This window comes from Chelon labrosus, assembly GCF_963514085.1.
Source record: "Chelon labrosus genome assembly, chromosome: 11".
In the NCBI taxonomy this organism is placed as follows: Eukaryota; Metazoa; Chordata; class Actinopteri; order Mugiliformes; family Mugilidae; genus Chelon; species Chelon labrosus.
The window spans coordinates 23,696,065-23,717,211 of record NC_140344.1 but is presented as its reverse complement, the minus strand read 5'-3'; the positions used below and the strand labels follow the sequence as shown (position 1 = coordinate 23,717,211).

The following is a 21,147-nucleotide window of genomic DNA, read 5'->3' as shown; positions in this document are numbered from 1 at the left end:
CAAGATCCCTGGACAGCTGTAGTGCCTTTGAGAGGGTGTGAGAGAAACAGAGTCTACTAAACCAAAAACAATACAAAACAATAGAAAGAAAAGTAATTTAGTGATATACTTGGATGTTGTTTCAACAGATTTATCACTGACTGCGTTTACATGGTCTTTAGTATCCCGAATTTGATCGGGATATTGAAGTATCCCGTTTTCGTGTTTGTCCATGTAAACACCATATCCCGAATTCAGAAATCAGGATATGCCCATTTCCCGATTTCAAGAAACCCGGCTTTGCTACCTGGAGTACTCCGATAGAAGCCGGGATACTGAAGCATGTATACACCTTATCCCGATTTCTGACGGCTGCCCACTGTCTGCGCATGCGCGAGTGACGCCAAGTGACGCACTAGATATACAAACAACATGGCGGCAACGAGAACGTCTCACTTTTGGAGCGACGAAGAGACAGAATTTTCCCTTAAAGTAATGAAAGAACTAAACATAACGATGTGTTTAGATGGCAGAAAACACCGAAATGCTGATGTATTCAAATCTGTTGCGGAAAAGCTACGTGACGCTGGTTTTCCACCTCGCTCCGTTGAACAAGTTAGGTCGCGTTGGAAAACATTGAAAAAGACGTAAAGCACGCATGCGCAGATAGGATGCAGCGATCGGAAAACGGGATACTGTTATTTATCATGTATACGGGGATATGAATAACCGGGTTTCTCTGTGTTCCATGTAAACACCATATCCCGAATATGCTCAAAGCCAGGATAAGCCTCAAAATCGGGATACTAAAGACCATGTAAACGCAGTCACTGTGAGTAAAATCACTTTGTTCTCCAAAGTAAGTCTTAAATCTGATATTATGTGATCAGTCCAGGAAGTCAAGTCACGGCATGCTCATGGACGAAGGAGATGCACAGCTTTCATCTGCAGAAGCTGCGTTCTGAACATAAATGTGCTGGCGGGACGTTGCACGGACCAGCTGTTGAAAATTGAACACCCGTCTCTATTTCCTCGTGATAATTATTCTGGCTCGTACTAAACAACACCTTCAACCTTCAACTCCAAATGGTATTATTTCTTGCTGTGCTTCTGTCAGTCTTGTCAAATAAGCCCAGTAAATAACACGCGTTCTGATTTGTGATGGCCAATGTGTCACTGTCGGGTTTAAAGAAAGACTCGAGTATCGTCTGCATAGGTTGGCAGCTTTTGCATAACTGGAGCCAAGGTCATTTATCCATCTTACATGTTCGGATCATTCTTGGCGATTTAATCAGATGACATTATTAGTGAATGACAACAACACTTAGAAGAAGCAGTATGGTCAAATGCTGCATGCACTGGACATTTTGTTCAAGCAGGTGCAAGGCAGCAGGAGTCTGCTTCAGGCTATTGACATGAGATGTAATTGCCAGAAAATCTGTATTGATTAAACTGATGACAAAATTTCTATAGTGGTATGGCATTATATAAGGTATTATATCACAGTATATCATGTGCATTGTGTTAAAATGATTAACTGAAATCCATTCCAATGAAAATTGATTGAGGAAATGATTAGGCCACTATAACACACACGATAGCATGAAACCACTATGGGTTAACATGCCTGCTATCAGTAAAACAGTCAAGTTTTATTAACACTAGATCACGGAAGTAGAAGATAAATCAGGAAAGCCCAACGATTCCATACACCGTTTAGCTTTAAAATATAGGCTGACTTTTGCTCCTATTCGATGTGTGTGTGTGTGTGATTTGATGGGAATTCATGATCACAGAACCGGTTTCTTCCAATTAATTAAATTTCTCTCTACATATCGCTGCCATAACTCTGAATATTTATCTTAATAAACTAACTAGAGAAGAACAGCAAAAAAAACAAAACAATAGCCTTCAGTTTTTGAGCAAATGCAAAAGTGTTAATGGACACGTTCAACACTTGCTTCAGTATCGTTTTTCTCTCATCCAACATGTGTTTTATTTTCTTTTAAGAAATACAGCCTGCTGCGCTTTAAGACATGGACGTGGCTGAGAAAGGTATGATAGGACTGTGTGCTTCTTACCTTGCCGATTGCCCTGGGGAAGGGAGCTCTCTGGTTCTCAGTTATACTGATAGGAGGGACCAGCAGGGATCTCTTAGACCTGTACGGTAGCGGCTGGCTGATGCCCAGGATATCCTATGAAAACGCAGAGAGAAAAACCATACAGTTAAACTTGGAAATACATTCACATTTTATGTCTCGCTCAGCTGTGAAGTCTTCTTCCATGCGGTAAAGTTCCTTATAATTCTTCCAAAACGACTTGTTAGCATTACCCTAAAAACTACAAGCACACACACACACACACCACGGCAGTTAATTATGCATTGAAGTACCGAGACAAATGTTGACACACGCCACTGTTGAAGTAATTCCCAAGGCCTTTTTGATGGAGAGCAGTATACATTATATAATGGAAAGTGGCTGAACACCTGCATCTGGCAAGCAGCACCATATGCTTCACACATTTGGAGAGAGGAGGGAAGAAGAGAGGAACAAAAGATCTTTTCAGGACAAACTCTGCTCTCGCTGCAATTCAATTTATAGGTTTTTTAATTCTTAATTCAGCCTCTCTGTTATGTAAGGACAGGGGAGAGAAGTAAGAAAGGCAGAGCGAAAGGAGATGGTAGAGATGGAGAATTGAGCGATGACAAGGTTTTGGCAAAGCAATTGCATTGTCCAAGCAGAGGGAGCCATTCTGAAAATGTTTTTTTGCGCTTGGGAACACAAAAGCATAATCTAATTTTATCTTCTGCCCTCCTGCTGCTGTAAACAAAGACATGGTTTTTACTGAGTAATATAGTGAAAAATGATTCCTCTCTTCTACACTTTGAAATCGCTGATACAGTTACGGCCCGTCTGCTTGGATGTTGATGACAATAATGCCGGTCGCTGACGCTATAAACAGGAAGCTGAAATCCAGGCTGCTGACGTGGAGGTGGTGACCTAAAGGGGAGGACAATCTGAGGACTGTCTGCACACCTGCACACAAAATATGCACGTGTAAAATAAACACACGTTGAGACTAATCAATTCATGGATCCTATCCCAGCTGTCATTGGGCAAGGGGTGGGGTACACCCTGGACAGGTCGCCAGACTATCGCAGGGCTAACACAGAGAGACAGACAACCTACGGCCAATTTAGAATCACCAATTAACCTAACAAGCATGTCTTTGGACAGAGGGAGGAAGCTGGAGTACCCGGAGAGAACCCACTTTGAGACTAATAATAGTAATAAAACATTAAACTATGGTGATTCAGAGTAGATGGGGATAGCAACTGCTTTGAGAGATGGTAAAACAAGAAGTGACGTAACCGGAACACAGCCTGCCCTTGCCAACCCAAAGATAAAACCTGAATAGGTCGAACGTTTTACTTTTTCAGTCTCTTCCACATCTCAGTTTCCAGCCTCATTTCGTTGGGTATAGTGTATCTCTATACAGATGGATCATATGCCAAGGACGGGGTTTAAATACATGCAGTATATATGAAGACCAATCAGTCACAACCTTAAAAACCATCTGCCTACTAATGTGAAAGTCGCTTTCATGCTGCCAAAAGCTCTGACCTACTGAGGCACTGACAAATGACCTCTGGGGGTGTCCTGTGGTGTCTGGTACTGGGACATTAGGTCCTGCGGGTTGCGAAATGGGACCTCCGGGGATTGGGTTTGATGCTCTAATGCAGGGGTGTCAAACTCATTTTTGTTCAGGGGCCACATACAGCCCAATTTGATCCCAAGGGGGCCAGACCTGTAGCAAAATAGCATAATAACCTTTAAACAAAGACAACATTTGCCTTTGGTTTGGTGCCAAAAAGTATAAATACATCATGAAAATCTTTATATTTAATGAACTATCCTTTGACAAAACATTTTATTATGTTTAGATGTATTTCAGCTACATCTGCTGTTTAGTTCTAGGTCTCAGTGTTGTGTTATGTCTGCAACTCTTACTAAAACAGCGCCCCCAGTGGACACAACCGGAATAGCAGTTAATGTCTTCTATTTCGTTTTTGAACTTTACCAATTCATCGAAAGCGGAAAAAAGCCCAGGCATGGAATCGACGTTCAAATTCCCCACATGCCAATCTGTTACAGCAGGGATGTCAAACATAAGGCCTGTGGGCCAGAATGGATCCTGGTGGGCCAGTTTTGGCTCGCGAACCTTATGTTTGACACCCCTGCTCTAACGGATTGGGATGTCGGGAATTTGGGGGTCAGTTCCATGCTTTTGCTTTTTGGTGTGTTCCTCCAGCCATTCCTGTGCAGTTTCTGTGCATTTATATAGAGGCAAGGACCCAAGGTTTCCCAGCAATGCTGTATATTACATTGTAATGAGATGGCCAATGGCATTCCCAGTGGTTTTAATGTTGTGGCTGATCACTATGTACATATACTGTATCTATCTTGTTGTTTACTCGACTAACGACCAGACCAACATCCACTAACAGCATTTCCCTACATCACTTCAGCTAATTAACTTGATTGGCTATACACCTACTTAACTAATTTACCATCAGCTGCATATAAAAATGTATGTGCAAATGTAATTTCAGTCTTTTTGAAATGCTAATGCAGTTCTTTCTGTTCATTACCTCTGCAAACAAACCTATCTGCCCGTGCCTTGTACGCTACAGTTTCCAGCTCAGGTTTGTTTACTTTGTCTTTTTCTCTTCCTTTGCCAAGGCTCAGCCTGCCAGCAACTGTCAATAACATTTATTGAACAAGTTTCTCGTATTTTTCCAACATTTAAGTGAAGCTTAGGCGAAAGTTCAATAAGGAAAATCTGTCCCCTCATGATCTGTTCCCCTCTCTGGTGAATGTGGGCTATTGCTCTATGCCCTTATCTCTTCCATTTTCCCACACTGTCAAAATAATTTCCGTTTCACTACTTTCATCCAATGCACTATTTTCTCTCCTTCTCCAAGCCAGTCATTCCCTCGTCCCTGTGCCTCCAGTTCACTGTCATTTCGACTGCCTAAAGCACAAAACTCCTCTTCCTCCCCATATCCACGTCTGCATGGTCATCCCGGATGTCTTCTTCACTTGGAGTTCAGCTAAAACCTTGGATGTTCAGGTTTCCCCAATAATGTTCATTCTGCACCCACTTTATCCCTCCTTATTGAAATTACACTTATGAGCCACAACATTAAAACCACTGACAGAAGAAGTACCAGATGTTCCCCAAACCAAGCTGTAATTGGTCATAAGGATCAGTATCCTTTTGGTGTCAACTAGTGACAACAAATGCATTCTAATATAACGGTCCCCATTAAAATCTCCATCATGTTTTATGTTATGTTATAAACCGATCAGCCACAACATTAAAACTACTGACAGGAGAAGTAAATAACACTGACCATCTTGTGACAATTCAGTGTTCTGCTGGGAAACTATTGGACCTGGCATTCATTCGTGTGGCTGTTACATAGACGTGTAACACCCACCTAGACCAGACCAGGCACCCCCACCCCATAGCAATGACACTCCTTGATGGCAGCAGCCATCCCCAGCAGGATGCAGCCTGACACAGGCACACACACAAAAACACTTGAAGAACCATGAAGAACAGCACAAGGTGTTGACCTGGCCTCCAAATTCACTAGATCCCAAACTGATCAAGTATCTGTGGGATGATCCACAGAGGAACTTCCCCTCATCCTTTAGGACCCAAAGGCCCCGGAACTAACAACATTCTGTTGCCAGACACCACAGGACACCCTCAGAAGGCCCATGTCCCAACTATTTTGGAGGCACAAGGGAGACCTACACAATATAGGGAAGGTGGTCATAATGTTATGCATGATCAGTGTATTTTAACTGCACAAATGAATGACTAAAATGTTTCCGTTTTACTTCATCAGTGAACTGCCTTAACACTAGTGTCCTACAGTCCATTGTCCACGTACAGTCAGGTATTTTGTTCAAGCACGGCTTAGCCTGGCTGACATGACAACACATTTTCAATATGAAAGAAAGTACTGACCTGAGGTTTTTGTGGTTTCATTTGCAATGCAAATATTCTCTTTTGTCCTTCATTTTATTTATTTATTTTTTCATAGCCTACCGTGCAGCACTGTTGACACTGTGCAGTGCCAACTGATGGCCCTGCGTGTACGCAGCGGGCTGTTTGCATGTTTACGGTTCACACTGCCATTCTTGGCTGACAGGGACTGCGGCGCCGCTATCACCTTTGTCAAGATGACAGACAGAGAACAGGTAAGAGGGAGAAACCGAGCAATTTGTTCGCAGAGATTTGCCGAACACTCGCATCACTAACCGCCGCGCGCCCCTCCACCACTCCCAGCTACGAAGTTCAGTGGGACCACAATGAAACGGTAATCACAAACACAGCCCGACCATAACAAACCAAAGACACACCAAGTGGTCTCTGAAATGGCCACTCTTATCAAATCCACTGGGGGGTGACCTTTCAAATGTCAAAGACAGGAATCCAAAACTGGACCTAAAGCTGTAAAACAGAACAGTGCGCAAACCTATGAGAGATTATATGACCTATTTTGTGTCTAAAGAGCACAGTCAGTGGTGTGTGCGTGTATATTTATGTGACCAGTTCACAAGCAACTTTATGGACTTTTAAGCACTGCCTGAAAAAAAAAAAAAAAATGGGTCTGAGTCTGGAGCCCGGGGATCAGCGCATCAATCCCATCATGCACAAGCCTCAGCTGTGCGATATTTGTAAAGGAGGGTAAGAAGAGCTGGAAGGCAAACAGGCACCACGAGGTATTTTTAGTGGCTGGTGAGAGGAGTTAGGGCTAAGATAAATCACGCTGTCAAAGCCACGTCTTCGCCCGAGCTGAGATACAGTGGATATGGAGAGGGAGCGATGATGCTTTAAAACCTATCAATGTTCTGCAAGTGGATCAGGATGGGGAGACGCACAGACAAAAGACCGTTCAGCTGGATACAGACCTTTCTCCCGCTCAGTGAAGAAGGCTCGCTACAGGGTATACGCTTTCTTCCCTCATACCTTTACCTGTTGTTTTGCTCAGACTCATTATTTTCTCTCATTTAGTCGCAGTAGCTTTTCCCTCTTTGCACTCTGCAAGTGTGATGATTACTGTTCCAGGAATTTGGTGAAACCATACGAGAAGGAAGCCATTAATCTTTTATGAGGTCTGATCATAAATTACCGCTGCATCATCAACCTTTTAAACATTAACTCCTCTCTCTCAGCCTCTGCATTGTAAATGATCGCCAGGGCGTTTTGCTATGCTGAGTGGAAAGTGTTGTGAATGGTGTGTTATTCCCACATGCACATGTTCACACGGTTTACATGCATCTATATACTGTACTACAGGGTGTCTGGGTTCATGTGCCATCACGTGTGAGGGAGAGAGAAAGATGGAGCCTTCGTCATTGTCATCTTTGCTCAGAGTCACCGTGGCAGCAAAGTCGTGTCCTTGTCCATTCTGCCATTTTCACTCTCAATGCTATATTGAGAAGTGTCATTACTCATTTCTGACAACGTGTTGGAGGCCTGGTGGTGAGAAATGGATAATATCAAGGCCGGCGGTGACAGGAACGTACAGCTGCTCAATGCGGAATAAACTATGCAGCCGGGTCAGTCAGTGAGTCAGTCCCCTAAATATACAACTAAATGTTAGCATCGGCGACACGCGTATCTACGAAATTCTAACACTTGCCTGATAACGCGTCCCCGGGGCGTTAGCAGCCAAATGTTCTGCAGTTTTGTTCAAGCGTAATCAGCAAAGAATAAACACTTTTCATCTTGGTCAAGCCAAATGTGGCACCGATGACCGATGCCTGTGTCAGTATTTAATTAGCCGAGTTAATTAATGCTTTGTCAAAGTGTTTGCGCAATCTTATCTGCAGATAGTGGTAAAAAGGCTTGTGTAGCACCAATAATAATCCAGATAATTACGTTCCAAAACAAGTGACAAATAAATTAAACATCATGCACATTTATTAACAGTAATATTATGAGTATTTATGCATTATCTATGCATCTGTAAAGTATCTTCAGACCATTTGTATTGTATTTGACACTGTATAAATAAAACTGAATTGAAAATGACGACTTGCTTTATCTCTACTCGTGTGTGAACAAACAAATGACCACCGTACTTTCAGTTTATCAGTCCCCACCAGTGTCGCGAACACTATTTTTAAGCCTTCTCTCTTCAACCGGCAGCAACAAAATATTACCCGTTTGATTAACAACAACCTTTTCCCATTCCTCCTTTTCAAAACCCACTTTTAAAATAATGTCTTTGTTATCCTCTGGAGACCTGAAAAGGTCATCCATGTGATTACCCGCGTTCCGGGACCCGGGGAGGAGGCTTTTAACAAAATCTAAGAGACCTGAGCATCATTTTCATAATCCAATTTTAGCTTCTCTACTTCAGTCGTCACCTAATTTTATCCCAAAAGTTTAACAATCACCTACTTGTATACCTGACCTTTAAAGACTGTCATAAGACTGACTAACCACACAAAGGCACAGTGTCGGGAAGAGCTACACTGTTTGAAAATAGTTTATGCATAATTCATCTCAGCGCTGTGAGGGACGTCACTAAAATTAAACCAAATAAAAGAATACACAACTCTGATCGCTAGAGACAAAAAAAAAAAACAATACAGACACAAATTGGCTGTTTGTGTTTATTATTGTGAACAGTGAATTACTGATATCTTAAAGGAAGTGGAGCTTGACTGGAATAGAAACATAAAATACCAACTATAAAGCTCCATATGACTGTATGTAAAGATGGAGCTTCCCCCAAGAGGTTTCCAAATTCAGAGCGGTGGCTCGGCTGCACCATTCTCGCAGTGCCCGACTCCACCTACTGTTATGTTCGCACTAGCAGCGAGAGAGCAACAAGCTTCATTTTCAATGCACACCGACCAAGCATAACATTATGACCACCTTCCTAATATTGTGTAGGTCTCCCTTGTGCCTCCAAAACAGTTGTGACTCATCAGAGAATGGACATGGGCCTTCTGAGGGTGTCCTGTGGGTATCTTGTAGTCAAATTGGACATTTTAACAATAGGGTCTATAGGGGTTGACTCAGTTTTGGAGCCGGCCTCAAGTGACTATTCAAAGTATGATGTTGAGGGGATGTTAAAGCCCCTCAGACTCCTGCGTGGGCTGTGATTGACAGTTCATCCAATCACAAATACCTGGCCTTTTCCAAACACTTTAATCAATCAATCAATTTTTATATATAAAGCTCTTTAAAAACAACAAGATTGGTCAAAGTGCTGTACACAGACATGAGAATATAAAAACACTAAGAAAAATTCAAAACAGGATTTAAATCATCATCATTAAATCATTAAATCTCTTTGTCTTTGGGACAACCAACAATGACTGATTTTCCGACCTAAGAGAGCGTGAGGGAGCGTACGGCTGGAGCGATTCGGACAGATATTGAGGAGCAATGCCATGAATACATTTAAATACAAATAAAATAATTTTAAAATCAATCCGGGAACGGACAGGGAGCCAATGAATTTCTGCTAAAATTGGGGTAATGTGATCGTGCTTTTTGGTACCTGTTAAAAGTCGAGCAGCAGCGTTTTGAATCAGCTGTAGTCGAGACAGTGACGTCTGGCTAAGCCCAACATAAAGTGCATTGCAGTAGTCTAAACGAGTTGTGATAAAAGCATGGATTAAAATTTCGAAGTGATGGAGAGAAATAAATGGTTTTACTTTGGCCAGTTATCTCAGTTGGAAGAAACTGGACTTAACCACTGATTACTCTATGCATCCAATTTCAGATCGTTGTCAAAGTATGACTTCACATATGATTCAGCCAAAAAAAAAATTTAAAAAAACATGACTCATCAAGTTGGGATAGGATTTAAAATGATTCCAAAATGAGCAGTAAACGGGACCTGTAAGTCACATTTGCACGGAACGAGTGAAATCTCAAAGGATAAGGAGCACATTTGGATGCATTGGATTTTATTTATTGATGCATTCATGCGTTCATCTCATTGGTAAAGCTGAAGCTGATTTACACACTGCCAGGTAGTTCACGAATGCACCCCAGGGCATCAGTGCAGTCTCATCTCATCAAGTTTTATTTTTAATCTGAATTTGCAAAGTAACTAAAGCTGTTAAATGCCTGTAGTCGTGTAAAAGGTACAATAATTACCTCTGACTTGTTTATACGTAGGAACAAAATCAGTAGATTTCTGTTCGCAAATCCTGCGCAAATGTGCCTAACACAACAGATATAAGGTTGTCATTTCATCACGTCCCCAGGTAAAACTAATCCAGTACGAACCGTGCTTTAGTGAGCCTTTCAATTAAGATAATCAAAAACACCATTTGGCAGAATGTCTTTTCAGGTATTTGAAGGTGAGCATTTGTCTTGCCGCTTTTGCAAATTATTGTGATGTTGTTGCTTTCCACTTCAAACCTCCCACGCGTCATGGCTGATGAAAATGTGTAAGTTTGCACATACGTGAAACCACTTTAAAGTGTAACGTAAAAAAGACAAACAACAGGCAAAGGTAGTAAACAAAATTAACAAATGACAGCACCAGGGGGAAAAAAGCAAAGGGAGAGATAGGCTGAGTGGGAAGAAGAAGAAGAGAGGAAGATTATTCGTGTTGTGTTGTATAATATGAGCCGTTATGCTGCGGTTGCAGCATGTCACATCTTAGTCATCCCCAGAAAGCCTTACTGAACACTGAAAGCTTGGTTAGAGAAAATCTATTTGCCATTCCGGGATGAGGATTTTCGCACAGGATGCAATATTACATTTCATTCGGCGCACACGAAAATGGATGAAACATAACAAAAGCAAAATAAATAGGCTTTTGGACTCAGATTATTTTGCCTCTTATCAGTTGTTACATTTGAATGGGGCCTGTTTATGCCCCCCTGAAGGCAAGAAAATGTTCTGCATAACGGTTGTTCTGCATAACTGTCGTTCTGCACAAAACAACCCAAACAACAAGCGATAATACGCACAAGAAAAAAAAAAAAAGTCCATATCTCGGAGCGTGCATTTGTTAAATTGAAATGCATTCTTCCATTAATTCACATATTGATCGGTTGCAAATAAAAAAAAAAAAAAAAAAGGGAGAGGGGGAGTAAATTGCTCATTGAATTCAGAGTTTTGCCCATAATAGGAATCATTCATCAGCCACTTCTCTCCCTCTGGCCCTCTGTGTTACAGCAAACTAGCAGCTCGGGCTGAGGAATTAAAAACTGATTCTCTCCACCTTCACTCCAAGCCCTTATCAATTATCACCAGCCAATAATTTCTGCCACGATGCCATTTGTTATGCCGGTAAATTCACCTTGCAGTGTTTCCGCTCCGTGTTGGACAGGAAACAAAGGAATCAAAGTCGGACTTTAACAGGTAGATAACAAAGACGCTCATTATGGAAATGCAGTTTCAAAAACACACCTACTCTGTGGTCCAGTAACTGAAAAACAAGGCATCAAGGCAGCCCGACGACTATCTCAGACTGGAAATTTAAAGCTCAGCAGCCGACTACAGTCAGTGTTGTGAGCAGACTCAGTCCACCAGTCAAACCCCTGGCTTATTGAAACAAGCTTTTAAATATGCCACGAGTTAGTTACATATTCTTTAGAAGCTGCTGCCGCTCTGAACACATGTTTGATGGGCCACTTGAGACGATGCAGAGGCAGGGGGTGGGAAGCATGTGGGGGCAGAGCGGGGGGTACAGGATATGGACGGAGAAAGGAACAATAGATTTTCTGATGATAAGAGTCCCAGAGCTTGAGGAGCTTCGGCAGATTAATTGATGGTGAAATAATGAGAGCTTTTAACCACCCTGTCTCACAAGAGGACTCTCCCTCTGCTGACATTTCCATCTCCGTGTTTCTCTCTCAAACCTTGAGAGAAAGCCTAATCCATGCACTTAGTAACCACGTGTGCGTCGCAATTAACAGCGGTATAACTCTATTCTTTACATCGCAAGCGTTTGTCAAGAGAGAAGATGAAGGTTATGAAGGTTTCCTAAAACCGTACAGCATGAAAGGTAAAACATAAAAGACAGAATGGTGCAAACGATTTAAAAATGAGATGCAATTATTAATAGAGTTTGTTTCCACCACCTCTTACAGAACTGATCTGTTTAAATGCAAAGGCCCTGGTATCTTGTTTACATGTTGCTTCATCAGACTCCATTGTAGTAATGCCACCAAGTTCCCAGCTATTATCTAACAACGCATGCCTCCCTTTGAAGTTGTACATAGGTGCAGCAGTGCAATGAGATACACCGATGAGGCATAACATTATGACCACCTTGCTAATATTGTTTAGGTCTCCTTTGTGCTTCCACAACAGTTGTGACTCATCAGAGAATGGACATGGACCTTCTGAGGGTGTCCTGTGGTGTCTGGCAACAGAATGTTGTTAGTGGGGGGCCTTTGGGTTCTATGGGTTGAGGGGAGGGGCCTCTGTGGATCATCCCACAGTTACTTGATCAGTTTGGGATCTAGTGAATTTGGAGGCCTAGTCAATATCTTGTGCTGTTCTTCACGTTTTTTTGAGTTGTTCCGAAACCATTTTTGTGTGCACATCCTGCTGGGGATGACTGCTGCCATCAAGGAGTGTCATTGCTATGGGGGGGGGGGGTGTCTGGTCTGGTCTAGGTGGGTGATATCTGTCTAAGTAACATCCACATGAATGCCAGGTCCAAAAGTTTCCCAGCAGAACATTGAATTATTATAAGATGGTCAATTTCCTGTCAGCGGTTTTAATGTTGTGGCTGATCAGTGCAACTGCTCATATCTGAATGCTAGCAGACTCATAATGACAATGCCATAGCATTAATACAGACTGACATTTCCTAAAAGCAAAAGGTAAAAAAACAAAGTACGGTCCTTTCAAAATGCATGGTTTGGTGTGAAGACAATGACACAACCTATAATTATTAGAATCTATCTACAAGAAAACCTTTCAGTTTCTCTAAAAAAATAACAGTGGAACCGACTGACTCCCATGGAAGGCACACACCTTAAAACACTTTCTCATGCAGAGATGACCGTCACATTAGTCAGGAGAAACCCCACTTCCCACACATAACTTGCCAAAAACTAATTTACTTATGTCCTCAATGACCTGCCAAGGTAACTCCCGTGGACTACCTAACCGAATAAACGATGGCGCCAGACACAAACAAATGAGAGCCACATCATCCCAAAAGGGAAGGAGACGTTCATTAAGCTCGGGGCAGGAGGAATGGAAGCAGCAGGACACCGAGCGCTGCACCAGCAAGACAGATGATGTCTGAGAAAGAGGAAGGAGAACTCCCAACTATACCTGCAGTTTCTGGAAACTTTTCCAAATCAAATTTGGGCATTTGGACAAAAGGATGGAGAAGTGAGGTGTATGAAGGCGATGAATGAGGGACAACGGCATTCATTCAGGTGCACGGAGTTTTCTAAGGCAGGCAATTTGCTGGCAGCAGAAACAAATTTCTGTAGATTATAGAAACAAAGGGACACATTTGCAGAGAAACAAAGCTCAGCACTGGGGTGCGGGCTTAGCAGCCAAATGCCAACATAATTGGAACTGGCCAGTGCAGAATTTATGTGAGTGTGTAGAAAGGTGCTTCCTCTCTTTTGCCCTTCAATGGGACACTGTGCATAAATTATGATTAAAAACTATTGACAGTAAGAAATATATTCACATAAAGGGTTCAACGTGAAAGAGGTTTACATACACCAGTCAGGCACAACATTAAAACCACTGACAGGAGAAGTAAATAACATTGACCATCTTGTGACAATCCAGTGTTCTGCTGGGAAACTTTTGGACCTGGCATTCATGTGGATGTTACTTAGACATGTAGCACCCACCTAGACCAGACCAGGCACCCCCACCCCATAGCAATGACACTCCTTGATGGCAGCAGCCATCCCCAGCAGGATGCAGCCTGACACAGGCACACACACAAAAACAGTTTAGGAACAACTAAAAAAACAAACAAACATGAAGAACAGCACAAGGTGTTGAGCCGGCCTCCAAATTCACTAGATCCCAAACTGATCAAGTATCTGTGGGATGATCCATAGAGGCCCCTCCCCTCAACCCATAGAACCCAAAGGCCCCCACTAACAGCATTCTGTTGCCAGACAGCACAGGACACCCTCAGAAGGCCCATCTCTATTCTCTGATGAGTCACAACTGTTTCGGAGGCACACGGGAGACCTTCACAATATCAGGAAGGTGGTCATAATGTTATGCCTGATCGGTGTATAATCTTATATGCATAAATATGTGCAGCAGACTGACAGACAGTATGTTTTTAAGTATAAGGCATGTGAAATCTAAAGTGGACTCTAGTCATTTTTGCTAGGACATTTTTATCACGTTAACAAAATCTTCTAAATAATCTAAACTCTTTAAGTCAATCAGTCTGCAGAACGCTGGTGCTGGGTTCATTTGTTGCCTCTTTAGTAAGTAAATTCCATTTAACTTTTCATATGATTCTCTGTCTACATGCAACATTAATCTCCATCTCCATAGATTACGTTTACTGCTGTAATATCTCCGTCACTTTACATACATTTTGCTTTCGTTCAGCCTCTGTTCGATTCCCCACTCCATAATATGGTATCTTTGTGGCAGTGCAATCACGTTAATTGACGATAATTAAACTCACATGCCCATGCTTCACATTCATAAGTGATTAGAGTTTATCAACGTATGCTCGAATGTGATTGACAGATGCCTCGGTACATTTGATGAATTTGATTTTTTTCCAATTTGCAATTAAGACCACTTGTGTTTGAAGGCTTTGTAAATGACACAGTCCCAGGGTTTAAATCCTCAAGCACCTCTACATTTCTAATGCTTAGCTTTCCATCTTGTGTCTTCATAGTAAGAGGCTGACAGGCCTGGAAATGAACTTCGGACTATTAATACTTAAAATGACTCTTTAGCCACAGAGTAACTGAGAGAAACGGGCAGTATGGGCTAATTTAACACCAACTATGTCCTCATCATCATTATCATCAATATAACTACACGGAACAAGTTCTATGACGAACGACTGATCTGTCCACTGACTTTCTGTTATCTGTGCACATGATGGATTAGGTTTGCAACACTTAAAGGGGGACTACTGTTTTTTACAACCTGGACCTTATTTCTGGCATAAAATACAGTAATTTACTCACCCATATAACTTTTGTGTAATTCGTATTCCTTCAGGAGATATTTAGATCTGCGTATATCCATGTAGTGGGAGTGACTGGGACACCGAAACGCAGCCTCTAAATAACATACTGTTAGTTTTGCTATTTTTTTTTGCAACATGGCTGAATATTTGTCCGACTCTGAGGTTGTGGACGAACCATAGCAGTAGCAAATTACAGGTAAACAAGCCAACCGTCGCGGGTGCATACAGCGCTCAGAGATGTCATCATCCAGGTCAGAAGACATCATCCGGGGTCTGTAGGTCAATCTACAGACCCCGGAGAGAGCCACATCATCCCAAAGCTAGCTTAGCTTCAAGCAAAGACTGGAAACAGGGTAAAACCGCTTGTCAAGCTTTGTCCAAGGTTAACAAAATCCACCTAATAGTACTTCTAAAGGTTAATAATCAGCTATTCACCTAATCTGTGCAGAAACAAGTATTAAAAGATGACATATCTTAAGCTTAAAATACAAACTTACTGAGCACAGCTAAGCCAGCAGTTTCCTTCTGTTCTTTCCCAGTGTTAATGACAAACAATGCAAACGTTGTATGTTTAATACATGTACTTTTTGTGCAGACATGACGTGGGCGATATACACATTCTTCACAAACTAAAAAACACTTTGCAAATCCTCTTACTCACCCAGGGGCATTGATATTTAATCACCGTTACATAACTCCCTGTTTTGCTACATTACAGTAACCTTTTCAAAATTTAATAAGCATAACCTTTTCATTTTTGATGAAGTATAAATAAAGAGACTGATGAAGAAAACACTTCCAATATAATTCTCCTCACCCTGAGAGCGTGCGCCGACTGAGCAGGCGACCCGGTGATCTTCACCTCCGCCACGTCGTCCGCATGCTCGCTGAGACCGTGGATCAAGAGGACGGGGCCGGCGCGCGCGACGTCCCGCTGGGGGACCAGGTTCAGGTCCCCGTCCACGTGGAAGCTGGGGTCGGACACGTCAAACGTCACGTCCTCGTTCCCCGCGCAGTCGTCAAACTCAACTGGAGGAGACACACAGAACAACAGGGAGGTGTTTTGACGTCATTTAGAGCAAACTGGAAACAAGAGAAGTGTTGAGAAATAAAAATCAGCCCTGTGAAACACTGAGGTATACTCAAAGAAAAAAGAATAACAAACTTTAGGGCTGCCAAACAATCCACAAAACCAAGCATTTCTCAGATATAAACAGATGCCCTGAAGATAAATGGAAACCCTGAAGAAAGAGTAGGATGTTCTGAAAGGCTCTGACAGCCTGAGTACAATAAAAGTCAATGATCTCTATTCATACAAACCTGCTGCAATATTTATGATCCACTGCAGAAGATGCTATGCATTACAGACTTATTAATGTGTCTGCCTTTTGCAGGGCTACTACAGAAAATGCAGTGGTGTCTAGTTGCAAGGCTGAAGGGGAGAGAGAGAGAAAAAAAAAATAAGGATTTAAGGTAGTGTCACCTTTGAGTTATGTGCATGTGACACGTGCACATGTGGGCTTGTCTTGTCTGACTGAAGGAGATACCGCCAAGGACTCTACCGAGCTTTATCCCTCCTGATCATGCTCATCCTCTCTTTATCTCTCTCACACACTCCCCTCCGTGTTGAGACATGATCCCCATGTCCTATCCCCCCCGTTCCCCCCCGTCCTCAACCCCGACAATCCTCCCCTGCCTCATCCTTCACCTCCTCTTTACCTCGGCCTCCCGTGACGCTTCCTACTGTTGTGGTTCCGGGAGGGAGGAGGGAGGAGGGTGCAGGGATCCTGCAGGAAGTCTGCATGTGTGGAGGTATACACATGTTGCCCGATTACGAAAGCGGGTGCAACAAAACATCACGCAGTACCGTACAACTCTACAACTCCAAGCCTCTGAGTGTCTGCCTCAGACATATGGAGCCTTATGTAAGTCTCCATTATCTCTTTTACAATTCTGTTTGAGATAAGGAATTGCCTGCAATTCGAAAGATGAGGTACAACATATTCCATATGGTTATCATTACTAATCAAGCCACATGGCTGGGAGTGTTATTTCGTTTATTACAAAGTCTAGAAAACTACTTTCCCATCAAAAAAATAAGGAATATTCTAAAAAGATTGAAACTTTTTATCCACCCCACGGGGAGAAGGACAGGATGCTAGGCTGTCAAGACAATGTCCTACATGATTCATAAATTATGGATGCTTAGCTAAGCTCAACACATACCAAAAAAAAAAAAAAAAATCAGCAAAAAATCTCTGTAGTAGCTCATGAGGAGCTGAAGGAAATCCTTCACAAAAGATCTGAAAGTCTCCCTTCTCTGTGTTCTGTTCACATTTGGGACAGTGTGGTGCCTCTCTGAAGATAAAGCAAAGCTTCAGTCTTCAGCGCAAAGGCTGCAAGCGTTCTCTGCTGGACAGGCTCATTAAAAGTTACAACCAATACATTGTGTTACAGGAGCACTGCCTTGATGTTTCATCTGTTGAATTATAGATGCAGTTTTAATCATTGCAATGCAAATATAGTTCATACACACAGACTGCTGAAGTAGTTAACATCTGATCGAGTCGAAACATTTTCCTACAGAAACGCAAGATCGATAAATGAAAATGGCAGCCAGACTATTCTATTTGTTTTTCATGAGAAAATATGCATCTATTTAAATCAGTTTTATTTCAGTATGCAATGTGTTTGTCACCGAGTTTCCCCACTGACAGGGATCGTACATAAGAAATAGGTCTACATGACAAGAAACTAAAGCGCTTGCCTGGAGCGTTCTGAAAAAAAAAAAAAAGATGGAGCAGCCACAGTGAGCTGTTAGATGAAGGGCTAGAGGCAACAACTTCTCATCAAGGTAACAACTTTACTCCTTACAAAACATGTGTATTAAGTAGAAAACAGCTTGGGCTGTGCACAGAAGGAAATCAGACCGTGGCTCCTCAGGTCACAATAAAAAACAGCCAATTAACTACAGTCTTTAGTAAAACAGCAGTAGGTTGGTTGTTGTATTTCCCCTCTTCTTCAGGGGTACTTGTTGGCCATAGATTGGATTCAGAGTCCTAAGTACTCTTACCGTTACCACTGGTTACCACAGATGTTGCAAAGCAACCAGGACTGAATATTATAATAATTACTAAATGAACATATGTTATTGTAAGTGTGCGTGAATGTTCTTTAAACATGCAAACTTACTAGTGACTGTTAAAATTGCTCATGCTCTCATCAACCAGATTACATATAATTGCTGCTTTATGATAAACACTATTAACTACATATAGACCCAGTTTTCTTCTCTTCAAACAGCAATCCAGCCTTGATTTCAGAAGTTTTGTATTGTCTGAGAAGCACCAGTCTAGCTGCATTTGGACCTTACTTAGTGATATTCCTAATAATTAGCACACAGTCGGGGAAAGGCTGTTGTTCAAGTAAAGTACAATGGCAACCCACTGCTGTAATTAACAAAGATTGTTCCCCTGCTCAAAGTGCTGTTACCGTTATTGTTCATGTTTCACGATAAACTGAAATGCAATTCAGCTGGAAGTTCAGAAAACACTATCCGGGAAGGCCATTCATTACCAAGTCCACCGGCTTTTTACGGTGTAGAAACAATGGAAGTGCATTCGCTGGTCGCTATTTCTGTACCTCATCTCCTTACACATCCATGACAAAGACATAACAGAGAGAGACGGCAATGCAGCATGATAGCTACGTCTCCTCCGGCCAAAGGATACAGCCCACAAACATCCTGAAGAAAATGCAGATACATATTTTTCCAGATGCTCCTAGTGGGTCATAAATGATGAATCCAATAGAAGCCTTTTGTATATAGTATAATATAGTCTATATATTGTTTTCTAGTGAAGTCCTATGTATTATATCTTTAACAGATCAATCCACTTCCATCTTCCACCACAAGTGAAATGGAATAAATCTGTAGTTAGTGCTGCATGACTATAAAATCAATAGACTGAAGTCTATCAAAGCACTCATTTAGTACACTTAACCTTTGTGACTGTTTAGACTGGCGTCTTTTATCTCTCTCGCTGCAGACTTTTTAAAGTCTTCCCTCTGGACGATCGTTTTCTACCATCTGGATGAGGGCAAGAAGAGACTACTGGAGAGAAGAATGGGCAAAAGAGAGAAGAAGGGAACATAAAGTGCAATAGAGAATGACAGAAATGGCGAGGCCACAATGGACAATGAGGGAGTGCTACAAAGTCAACAAGCTACTCTCCAGGGGAACAAGACTCCATCTCAATATTCAACTCTCACTTCTAAGCCAAAGCATGAAAGATGTGTTCATTTCCATTCCCATTACAAGCCTCAGATTTATTTCAATAACATGGCCGCGCTCTTTAGAGCCTGCAAATTGCAGCGCCAAACAGTGTCAGTGGCATTTCAAAGGCAGCCAGAGACTGTTTGATGGTATTCTAATGTTGTCAGGTTTTTAGGGGGATTTCAGAAGAGAGCATGGTGAGCTGGCAGCTTTGAAGTCACACAACAATGACAGGACGCAACTTACCCCGCTCGGCGCAACTCGCCACCACACACGCCCACTTCCTTTCTGGCTCAGGGTTGAAATGACTGTTCACAACATGGATTAGGGTCACCAGAATCCCTCACTGATGATTTCAAGTAGAAAGGATGTGGAGCAGGGGTTCAACTTCAGCGTTCGACATTCAACTTCCTTTCAGGACAAAATGTCCCATAGAGCTTGTGAATGGCAAACGTTCCAAAAACTTAGTCACAAAGGGCCATAGTTACTGAAGGGCAATTCATGAGCTTTCCAGGCTCTAAAGAACACTTCAAAGTTCTTATTTGAGCCTTTAGTGAGGAAAAAATATTAATAAGTAGCCCTCAGCTCTGTATATAGCAAAACTATTTAAATTGAATGTACAATGAATATTAAGTAATTTGCAAATGTACATGCATCCTATGTGAGAATCTGTCAATTTGTCAATGAAACTTGTAAGAATGATCGTAGTTCTTAGAGCTTCTATTTTGATTAAGTCCCATCCACCCCCAATATAGTATGATTTAGTGAGATAGGTGTATGGGAATGGTGTGAACATACATTTATGCTCATTATGTATTCCAAAATAAGTGACAGCCTAACCACTGGTAAAACGGTAGACGTGTCAACAACTCCAATGATCTCCTTAAAAAAATAGAATAAAAAACTGAAGTTGCCATACCAGTTGCCAGATGGCTATTAGGTTACTTCCTTTGTACATACATTAATTGAATTCATCCTAATGTTTCTATTGGCAACATACACCAATCAGGCATAACATTATCCTAATATTGTCAAGGTCTCCCTTGTGCCTTCGAAACAGTTGTGACTCATCAGAGAATGGACATGGGCCTTCTGAGGGTGTCCTGTGGTGTCTGGCAACAGGATGTTGTTAGTGGGGGACCTTTGGGTCCTATGGGGTGAGGGGAGGGGCCTCTGTGGATCATCCCACAGATACTTGATCAGTTTGGGATCTAGTAAATTTGGAGGGCAGGTCAACGCCTTGTGCTGTACTACATTTTTAGGACTATGTTCCTGCTGGGGATGGCTGCTGCCATCAAGAAGTATCATTGCTATGGGGTGGCAGTGCCTGGTCTGGTCTAGGTGGGCGCTACATGTCTAAGTAACATCCACATGAATGAATGCCAGGCCCCAAGGTTTCCCAGAAGAACATTGTATTATCCCAAGACGGTCAATGTCATTTACTTTCCCTGTCAGTGGTCATAATGTTATGCCTGATCAGTGCAAACATTAAAAAAAAAAAAGCACCTGCAAGTATGTATTTCTTGGGGGAGCTTCCCACTGGGTATTTACTCCTGTACATTCAGTGAAGTTTTATAACTGGATGTTCCAAGAAGCAAACATAAATTTTATACTCAATCGTGTCAGTAAGCATCTAAAGGATCAAAACTTATAGAATATTCTAGGAGCCACC

At 42.0% G+C, this 21,147-nt stretch overlaps 1 protein-coding gene across 1 annotated transcript in view; it reads right to left on the bottom strand.

The window, feature by feature from the left end:
* Positions 1–21,147, bottom strand: part of cdh13 (cadherin 13, H-cadherin (heart)) — a 254,830-nt gene that overhangs the window by 208,884 nt on the left and 24,799 nt on the right. The window contains exons 2-3 of the mRNA XM_084555537.1: positions 16,017–16,228; positions 2,061–2,174 (exon numbers count right to left, since the gene is read on the bottom strand). Of these exons, the coding sequence (XP_084411663.1) occupies positions 2,061–2,174; positions 16,017–16,228 (326 nt within the window). The remainder of the gene's footprint in view (positions 1–2,060; positions 2,175–16,016; positions 16,229–21,147) is intronic.